A 10,646-nucleotide genomic window follows, 5' to 3' on the forward strand; every position below is an offset into this window, starting at 1 on the left:
ATCTCCCTCTCTCAGAATCTCTTCCAAGTTTTCTTAGCTCTCTGCCCCTGTATATCCAGTGTATCCAGAGTGTATATTGAGTGTATATTGAGTGTATACCGCTCTCTCTGCCCCCCTCTTTTTTTCTTTCCTCTCCGAATTTCCTAGCCTTCTACCCTCTTTTAATGTTCTCCCTCTCTCAGAATCTCTTCCAAGTTTTCTTATGAGGCAAAAATCGCGTGCTCACACATACCACTTTCGATGGCCTTATCATCTGCCCATTGTCACCTGCAATAGTTAGTACTTCTCAAAACTCACAATTAACAACTATTACTACCGTTGGGTTGCCTCCCAACTAGTACCTTAGTCGTGGCACGACGATTACAACAATTCAATGGGTTGCCTCCCATGCAGCGCCTGATTTAACGTCGCGGCACGATGCAAACAAGCGCATTTAAGGCTCGCTCGACCTTTGAGGTTCCTTCAGGTGGATCTTTGACACTTCCTTTGGTCCATTCATGCCTACATATAACTTCAATCTCTGCCCATTGACTCTAAATGTGTGACAATCTTTCTCTGAGGCAATCTCTACAGCCCATATAGGGAATACTTCGACCAATCTAAATGGACCGGATCATCGTGACTTATGTTTACCCGAGAATAGCCGTAATCTTGAGTTATAGAGCAATACCATGTTCCCGGGTTTGAAATGTCGCTCAACAATATTCTGGTCGTGCAACCTCTTCATTCTTTCCTTGTACAACCTTGTGCTCTCAAAAGAAAGATGTCGGAATTCGTCAAGATCATATAATTCAGTGATTCTCGTTGGGCCCGCAGCCTCAATGTCTAGGTTCACCTATTTCAGTGTCCACCAAGCTTTATGTTCAAGTTACACTAGCAAGTGGCAGGCCTTCCCAAACACCAACTTATATGGTGATATACCAATTGGTATTTTAAAAGCGGTTCTATAAGCCCAGGGTGCATCATCTAGCTTTTTCGCCCAATCAGTTCTTGTGGCGTTCACAGTCTTGGTTAGCACAATCTTTATCTCTCTATTGGACACTTCAACCTGTCCACTAGTCTGAGGGTGATATGGGGTTGCCACCTTGTGGCGCACGTCATACTTTGCTAGAAACTTCTCGAAAACTCGATTACAGAAGTGGGTGCCTCCGTCACTAATAATAGCTCTCGGGATCCCAAAACGGGTGAATAAATTCTTCTTTAGAAATCCCACCACCACTCTCGCATCATTGATGGGAAGTGAAGAAGCTTCCACCCATTTGGACACGTAATCTATAGCAACAAGTATGTACTTATTGCCATAGGAGCTGACGAATGGGACCATGAAGTCTATCCCCCAGACATCAAACACTTCAACTTCTTGAATTGGGTTCATGGGCATCTCATGGTGATGGGAAATTTTCCCAGTTCGCTGACATTCATTTCAGCCCTTCACCCATTGGTGTGCATCTTTTAACATTGTTGGCCAAAAGAATCCGGCCTCTAGCACTTTCGCAGCCATTCTGACCCCTCCAAAATATCCTCCATACGCCGATGCGTGACAAGCATGCAAAATAGAAGATTGTTCTATCTTGGGGACACACCTCCGAATCATATTGTCAACACATATTCTAAACAGATAAGGCTCATCCCAATAATATATGCGGCAATCACAATAAAACTTTTTCTTTTGTACATATGAAAGGTCATGGGGAACTATACCGCTAGCTAGGTAATTTGCATAGTATGCATACCATGGAACTTCCTCAAGGCTAGTAGCGAGCAGCTGCTCGTCTGGAAAGGTTTCCAGAATATCCTCAACCTCAACTAAGTTTTCAGCTCCCTCAAGTCGTGATAGATGGTCAGCGACTTGGTTTTCTGTGCCTTTACAGTCACAAATTTCGAGGTTGAATTCTTGCAATAACAGCACCCAACGAATCAGGTGCGGCTTAGACTCCTTCATCTCAATCAAGTACCTGAGAGCTGCATGATAAGTATATACAATTACCTTAGAGCCAATCATGTATGATGTGAACTTGTTGAAAGGAAACACCACAACCAACATCTCCTTCTCAGTCACGGTGTAGTTTAACTGGGCTCCACTCAGCGTTCTACTAGCATAGTAGATTGGATGCATTAGCCTGTCTTTTCGTTGTCCCAGTACTACCCCCACTGCGTAGTCACTGGCATCACACATGAGTTCCAAAGGTTGCTCCCAGTGGGGGGAAACAATGATGGGTGCTGTGACTAGCCTCTTTTTCAACTCCTCAAATGCTACCCTGCAATCATTAGAAAACAAGAAGGGGTGATCTTTTTCTAACAACTTACAGAGCGGGTTGGCAATTTTTGAAAAGTCTCTTATGAATCTCTGGTAAAAACCAGCATGCCTAAGGAAGCTCCTGATTGTCTTGACTGAAGTTTGAGGTGGCAGCTTTGCTATCACGTCAACTTTAGCACGATCCACCTAGATTCCTTTATTTGACATCCGGTGCCCCAAGACTATGCCCTCTTGTACCATGAAATGGTACTTCTCCCAATTAAAAACCAGGTTAGTCTCAATACACCGTTTCAGCACACGAGCCAGATTTATAAGGCACTCATCAAATGAGTACCCCACCACTGAGAAATCATCCATGAATACCTCTATTATATCCTCTACCATGTCAGTGAATATGGCCATCATGAACCTTTGGAATGTGGCGGGTGTATTGCATAGGCCAAAGGGCATCCTCCAAAAAGCATAAATGCCATATTGGCAAGTGAATGAGGTCTTCTCTCTATCTTCTGGTGCAATGGAGATTTGACTGTACCCTGAGTACCCATCTAGAAAACAGAAGTGTGACCTCCCTGCCAATCTGTCTAGCATCTGATCAATGAATGGAAGTGGGAAGTGGTCTTTCCGGGTGGCCAGATTTAACTTTTTGTAGTCCATGCAAATTCTCCAGCCCGTGACGGTTCTCTTAGAGATCAGTTTATTGTTATCATTTTTGACTACCATCATGCCACCCCTTTTAGGCACACATTGAACCGGGCTAACCCAGCTGCTGTTAGAGATTGGGAAAATGACTCCCGCATCTAACCACTTTATCACTTCTTTCTTCACCACTTCCTTTGCGTTGGGGTTCAGCCTTCTATGGTGTTCCTTGGAAGGTTTGTGCCCCTCTTTCAGCAGAATTTTATGCATACAATAGGCGGGGCTGATCCCATTAATGTCTTCCATGGTCCACTCAATGGCAGTCTTACACTCCTTGATGACTTGCAAGAGTTGTTGTGCCTGCACATCTAACAAACTAAATAAGATAATAACAGGTAATGTGGAGTTAGGTCCAAGGAACTCATACCTGAGATGGGCGGGCAGTGGCTTCAATTCCAGCTTTGGTGGTTCTTCAATGGATGGCTTGGCTGAAGGAGTTTCTCTATTTTCTAAGTGCAAGGGCTCATCATCAATTTCTACGATTACATCCATGTCATCAATAAGAGAGAAATTGGCAAATTCACTTGGTCGCCTCATAGATTTTTACACATTGAATGTTATCGCTTCATCGTTCAATCTCATCTTGAGCTCCCCAGTCTCACAATCAATGAGATCTCTCCCAGTGGACAAGAATGACCTTCCTAAAATTAAGGGAATTTCATCATCCACCTTGCAGTCTAGGATCACAAAATCTGCAGGGAACACAAATTTCCCTACCTAAATCAAAACATCATCCAAGATACCAGAGGGTCTTTTTACAGTCCTGTTAGCCAGATGCAACAACATCGAAGTGGGTCTAGCTCTTCCAATCCCCAGACTTTTATAAATCGCCAGGGGCATAAGATTTTTGTTGGCCCCTAGATCACAAAATGCCTTGGCAAAAGCAAAATTACCAATGGTACAGGGAATTGTGAAACTCCCCAGGTCAGACAGTTTCTCAGCAATTGGTCTAGTCACCACCGCACTGCAGGTCTGAGTAAGTGTCATTGTGGTCAAGTCTTGAAAATCAAATTTTCGGGACATCAAGTCCTTCATCATTTTTGCATAACCAGGCATCTCCTTCAAAGCATCAATCAATGGAATATTTACCTGGATTTGTTTCAGCATCTCCAAGAATTTCTTGTATTGTTCCTCTTTTTGGTACTTGGCCAGCCTCTGTGGGAATGATGCTTCATGTCTTCTTCCCAATGATTTGGATATTTTCTTTGTCAGACACCACTTCAACTACTGGTTCCCGGTCTATCTCAGCTTCTCTCTCGGCTTCATTATGGGTGTTAGGTTCCTCCTAGGCAGGCTATACTGTCACCTCTGTCAGTTTCGTTGAATCATCTAGCTGAATGGGAACTGGTACAAGTGTCTTAGCCTGTCTGCTTTCTCGATATCTCCCTTGCTCCACGTCTATATCTCTGCCATTCCATAGACTCACTTCCATCAGTTGCCTTGGGCCTTGATCTTTTGGATTTATTTGAATGTCTGCAGGTAATGTCCCATGAGGACGATTATTTAAAGACATCGAAATCTAGCCCATATGCACTTCAATATTCTTAATAGCTGACTTATGTGCATCTACTCTTTCACTGATTTTTGCATTTGACCCAATAACCTGCTACATCATTGCCTCAAGTCTAGCAAACCCATCTTCCTGATGTCCACCATGATGCTGTTGAGAAGGATCATACCCCTGCTGCTAATTTTGATTATTATATCCATGTGGCATTGGATAAGGTGCCATATTATTAGGAGGTCTCATACCTCTCATGTTTCCATTGTTGAACTGTTGTTGGACTGACCTGTACGACTAATTTTGCTGGCCCCAATTCTGACCACCCTGTCTCTGGCCTCCATAATTAGAAACATAATTCATGTCCTCAGGGTAGTGATGATGATCATCTTCTGCATTCCACTGGTTACCAATTGGTTGACTAATGCAAGATGTGCATAAGCCCCCATTGGTAGTATCAACAATGTGTACATGCTGCTTCTGTACTGACTCTTCCACCTTTTTGGTGAGTATACTCATCTATGTCATTAAGGTGGCCATATGTTCAGCAAGAGTGTTGGATGGATCTAATGGCACTGAGTGAACCACTGAAGTGATAGGTGCATTCCTGTTTGTCCATCCTGAATTCTTTACCATTTTGTCAAGCAGACTCCGGCTTTCTCTCCATGTTTTTGCTCAAAAATGCTCCACTCGCTGGAGCATCAACATTACCCTTCACGCCATCTGCCAAACCCATGTAAAACCGCCGCCCCAACATCTGATCTAGAATACCGTGGTGCGGACATATAACCAACATACCTTTGAATTGTTCCCATATTTCTTGTAGTGTCTCCATTGGTCTCTGTTTAAAACTCAAGATTTTATCAATTTGTTGGGCAGTCTTGTTGGGTGGATGTAACTTGTTCACAAATTGCTTGACTAAATCCTCCCAAGTTGCTATGGAATTAATGGGGAGTGAGTTTAGCCAGGTCTGGGTAGCTCTTGTCACTCAGAATGGAAACAATAACAGCTTGATTGCTTCTTGAGTTACGTTGGGCTGCCTTTGATTTTTGTAGATTGACAGGAAGTTCTTCAAGTGTTATTGAGGATCTTCGATTTGTGACCCTGAAAATAGTCCATTGTTTTGCAACAAGTGCAGCATGTTGTTCGTGACTTGAAGCAATTCAGCCTGTATATGGGGGACTAAAATCATTGTGGCCAAGTTCCCTGTTGTGGGTTATGCCAAGTCATATAGCGCAGCCTTTGGTACAAGAGGTGCCACTAGCGCTATTGGTGCAGTTAGGTCTACTATGTGATCCCCCATGTCTGGTTCGAATTGTTCAGTTGTTTGTTTTTACGGTTGGCCCGATTCAAGGCCTTGAAAACTTTCTCGGGATCTGATAATGCTTCAAATACTTCACCAGTTCTCGATGAGTTTCTAGGCATGCACCTGTACAACCGAGTCAACAAACGTTAAAATTTCAATAAATAGATTGGGTATAGAGAAAATTGACTACACTAAGAATTTTGTACTTATTTCAATTGTAATTGATAACACCGTTAACTTCCCCGGCAACAACGCCAAAATTTGATCATGCCCAACTATGCCTTATAAAAAGGACACGCGGACGTTGCAAATATAATCTGAGTATTTAGCCTAGAGTCAAACCCACAAGGAATTAACCTATCAATTACTCTCGTTAAACTTACTAAACTCCACGGAATAAACTTCCCAAACGTTATGAATAACAATTGAGGATGTTTCTAATAACTAAGAATGAATATAAATAAACAACTGAAAACTAATTATGATTAACTTGTAAACAATTAAGAGAAGGTTCTAAGGTTATGATTTCCCCTATTGATGGAATTCCTTCCGGTTATGTTTCTCATAGAATTGCCTAATCATCTCTATCAATTATGAGCACTCTTATTACCATAAATATCTGCCGAGTAATCATGATAATTTACTAGACGCACTCTCTCGATATACGCTAGCTGGCTTTGTTTATTACAGCTCACTGTGGATTACACCCAAGGCTTCGTTATCCCTAATCCCGCCTTTAAACCCTCAGTTATTGATCCCTCATGTACTTCGGGAGTGATGTTGTTCAACAATTACCTAAATATGCACTCTCTCCCGAGTTATGCACACTAAATAGGCACAAATAATTGAAGATCCTATCAATTAACTACAACAAGCACATAGTTGAACAAATTGAGATTAAACTGGGCAAACTATATAAACATAACAAGAAGTTCATCCTTCAATAGTTTCCATCAAAACCTTAGACTAAATATTTAGCTACTCATACTAGTGTTCATCATAACAATATTCAAATTCATCACAAATCGTAAAAAACAAAAGGAAGAAAGGAACAACTCGATGGTGAATTATCCTCATTGCCTTTTGCCTCTCGTTGCCTTCAACTAAGCTATGAAAACCTTGATAATGATTCCTTGGGCGAGCTGGACCTTCTATAGGTTAAGTGAATTTACCCCCGAACTTCCAAGTTTACCCCTAAAGTTTAATTTTTTGGAACTAGGCTAGCGCGGTCGCGCTAGTGGACGCGCTAATGACCATGTATATGGCCTATCATTCTGCCTCGACTTTTTAGGCTAGCGCGGTCGCGCTAGTGAACGCGCTAGTGGCCGCGCTCGTCCAGGTCTTCATTTCATCTCTTCTTATCCCATTTACTCAGCTCTTAGGGCCTCTTCTTGCTTCAATTTAGCTCCAATCACATTTTAAGTCCTCATACGTGCTACTCACTCATGTAACGTGTGAAATTCACAATTAGAGAAAATTTATTATCATTCAACTATATTATAACAGTGAAACATAATCAAGCTGGGGCATAAATAGTCGCCAAATTACATAAATCTAGCCTATTATCAGCCTTAATCAGTCAGAATCTCAAAAGCCACTCGGGCAATAGTAAAACATGATGCCCAACCCAAAATATCATTTGGAATATCATTTTTAGTGTTAAAGTAGAGTAAACATGGTTGAGTTTTGAAAACAGTAGAATATAGCATGACTGAGTTCAAGTATAAAATCAAAAGAGTGAGGAAATATCAATAAAAATCCCCTAAGGGTTCAAATAGCTGGCACGAGGCCCAAGTATGCCGTTCATCCCAAAATATGATGATACCAAACAATTTTCAGTCAAATACACGGTAAAATATTCATTTGGGAAGGACTAAGTCACAATCCCCAACAGAGCACGACCTCACGCTCTTCATCTAGCATGTGCGTCACCTCAATATATCACAACGATGTGCAATCTGGGGTTTCATACCCTTAGAACCTCATTTACAATCATTACTCACCTCAATCTGGTACAAACTCTAGCCCGCGACGCCTTTGCCCGTAGAATCGGCCTCCACTCGCGTCGAATCTATCCAAAATCAGAATCACGACGTCAAAATATGCGGAGGGAACGAAGCCCAAGCGAAAATAATCAATTTACAACTTAAATTCCGAAATTACCAAAACTCGACCCCTGGGCCCACGTCTCGAAATTCAATAAAATTGACATCAATAGATTCCTCATCTCCCCACGAGTTCGTACATATCAAAAGTACAAAAATCCGACGACAAAAAGTCCCTCAAATCCTCAAGTCTAAGTCTCCAATACCAAGCCCTAATTTCCCCATTTTTTAACACTAAAATTCCATTAATTATAGCTTTAATCCGTGAAATAATACCATAGGAACGAGTTTTAGGTCCAAAATCCTTACCTCAATGAAGTTCCCCTGAAATCTTTCTTCAAAATCGTCCAAAAAACTCCAAAGCCGACTTAGAAATGGTGGAATAGCTCAAAAATCACGAAGGAAACAATTTATATTTTCTAGCACAGGAATTTCGCATCTGCGGCCCAATTTCCGCTTCTGCGGTTCCCACTTAAGTCCCAACTTTCTACATATGCGATGCCTTTCCCGCACCTGCGCCATCGCAGGTGCGGCTCCCCAACCGCTTCTGCGGCTCTAGCCTTTCCAGGCCCTTTCCACTTCTGCGGCCTTCTTCCTCGCATTTGCGGCATCGCATATGCGGTCCCCATTCCGCAGGAGTGGAAACACCAGAAGCAGAAAAATCTGCAGCTTCACCAAAAATTCTAAACTCTTTGTCAACCATCCGAAATCACCACGAGGCCCCTGGGACCTCAACCAAAAGCACGAACATATCCCATAACCTTATTCAAACTTATACCAATATTTAAAACACCTCAAACAACATCGAATCAACCAAAATACATCGGATTCAAGCCTAAGTTTCCAAAAATCTTCCGAATTCCGCATTTGATAAAAAATCCAACCAAACCATGTCCGAATGACCTGAAATTTTGCACAGACATCCCAAATGACACAACGGAACTACTACAACTCTCAGAATTCCATTCCGACCACTATATCAAAATCTCACCTATCAACCGGAAAATGCCAAAAATCCAATTTCGCCAATTCAAGTCTAAATCTACACCGGACCTCCAAAACACATTCCGATCACGCTCCTAAGTCCCAAATCACCTCCTGAAGCTATCTGAACCATCGGAACTCAAATCCTAGCCCTCTAACACATAAGTTAACATCCAGTTATTTTTCCAACTTAAACTTCCTCAAAAGAGACTAAGTGTCTCAAACCTTCTAAAAACCTTTCCAAACCCGAGCCAACCAACCCGATCACTCATAGAACCGATAGACAACGCAATAAGAAGCAGAAATGGGGAAACCGAGCGGTAACTCATGAGACGATTGGCCAGGTCATCGTATCCTCCCCGACTTAAACAAACGTTCGTCCTCGAACGAGTCAAGAAGCATACCTGAAGCCTCAAACAGGTGAGTATATCCGCTCCGCATCTCCCATTTGGTCTCCCAGGTGGCCTCCTTCACGGGCTGACCTCTCCACTACAGTTTTACTAAAGTTATATCCTTTGACCTAAACTTTCGAACCTGATGCTCCAAAATAGCTCCTGACTCTACATCATAAGTCAAATCACCATCCAACTAAGCCGTGCTGAAATCCAGAACATGAGACAGATCCCAATATACTTCCGGAGCATAGAAACATGAAATACTAGATGAACACTCAACAAGTTGGGTGGCAAAGCAAGCTCATAAGCCACCTCCCCAATCCTTCGAAGCACCTCAAAAGGCCCAATGAATCGAGGACTCAATTTACCTTTCTTCCCAAATCTCATAACACCCTTCATGGGCGAAACCTTCAATAGAACCTTTTCTCCAACCATGTAGGACACATCCCTAACCTTCCTATCAACATAACTCTTTTGCCTCGACTGCGTTGTACGAAGCCTCTCCTGAATTACCTTCACCTTTTCTTAAGCATCCTGCACCAAGTCTGTTCCCAATAGCCTAGCATCACCCGGCTCAATCCAGCCAACTGGAGATCTACACCGCCTCCCATACAAAGCCTTATATGGAGCCATCTGAATACTCGACTGGTAGCTGTTGTTATAAGAAAACTCTGCGAGTGGTAGAAACTGATACCATGACCCTCCGAAATCAATGACACAAGCACGTAACATGTCCTCCAATATCTAAATAGTGCGCTCGGACTGCCCGTTCGTTTATGGGTGAAAGGTTGTGCTCAACTACCTGAGTACCTAACTCTTGCTGCACAAACCTCCAAAACTGTGAAGTAAACTGAGTGCCCCTATCTAAAATGATGGAAACTGGGACACCATACAAACGAACAATCTCCCAGATATAGGTCTCTACCAACCGCTCTGAAGAATAGGTAGTATACACAGGAATGAAGTGCACGGACTTGGTTAGCCAATCCACAATCACCCAAATAGCATCAAACTTCTTCAAAGTCCGTGGAAGTCCAACTATAAAGTCCATAGTGATCCTCTCCCACTTTCACTCTAGAATATCCATTCGCTGAAGCAGGCCACCTGGTCTCTGATGCTCATATTTCACCTGCTGACAATTGAGACACCGAGCCACAAATCCCACAATGTCTTTATTCATTCTCCTCCACCAATAATGCTGCCTTAAATCTTAATACATCTTCACAGAACCCGAATGAATGGAATACCGCAAGCTATGGGCCTCCTCCAGAATGAACTCCTGAAGCCCATCCACATTGGGTATACAAATCCGGCCGTGTATCCTCAACACCCCATCATCACCAATGGTCACATCTCTGGCATCATTGTGCTAAACTCTGTCCCTAAGGACAAGTAAATGAGG

At 42.6% G+C, this 10,646-nt stretch overlaps 2 protein-coding genes across 2 annotated transcripts; both read right to left on the reverse strand.

Annotated features, from left to right (window-relative positions):
- Window positions 1-868: 868 nt before the first annotated feature.
- On the reverse strand, window positions 869-1,381 carry LOC138879453 (uncharacterized). The gene has a single exon (XM_070159063.1). The coding sequence runs from the start codon at window positions 1,379-1,381 to the stop codon at window positions 869-871; it is 513 nt and encodes a 170-aa protein (XP_070015164.1).
- A 42-nt stretch (window positions 1,382-1,423) lies between these two features.
- On the reverse strand, window positions 1,424-4,466 carry LOC138879454 (uncharacterized). The gene is made up of 5 exons (XM_070159064.1): window positions 4,260-4,466; window positions 3,827-4,108; window positions 3,501-3,670; window positions 3,060-3,269; window positions 1,424-2,258 (listed from the first exon to the last, which is right to left on the reverse strand). The coding sequence occupies exons 1-5, from the start codon at window positions 4,464-4,466 to the stop codon at window positions 1,424-1,426; spliced, it is 1,704 nt and encodes a 567-aa protein (XP_070015165.1).
- Between the last annotated feature and the right edge of the window lie 6,180 nt (window positions 4,467-10,646).

Source organism: Nicotiana sylvestris, chromosome 10, assembly GCF_000393655.2.
Source record: "Nicotiana sylvestris chromosome 10, ASM39365v2, whole genome shotgun sequence".
NCBI lineage: Eukaryota > Viridiplantae > Streptophyta > Magnoliopsida > Solanales > Solanaceae > Nicotiana > Nicotiana sylvestris.

Coding starts and splice junctions, on each gene's coding strand:
- LOC138879453 (XM_070159063.1), bottom strand. CDS start 1,381: ATGCCCATGAACCCAATTCAAGAAGTTGAAGTGTTTGATGTCTGGGGG.
- LOC138879454 (XM_070159064.1), bottom strand. CDS start 4,466: ATGTCTTTAAATAATCGTCCTCATGGGACATTACCTGCAGACATTCAA. Junction 4,109..4,259: donor ATTCAACGAAACTGACAGAG/GTGACAGTATAG, acceptor TCATTCCCACAG/AGGCTGGCCAAGTACCAAAA. Junction 2,259..3,059: donor AAGAAAGAAGTGATAAAGTG/GTTAGATGCGGG, acceptor TAATGATTGCAG/GGTAGCATTTGAGGAGTTGA.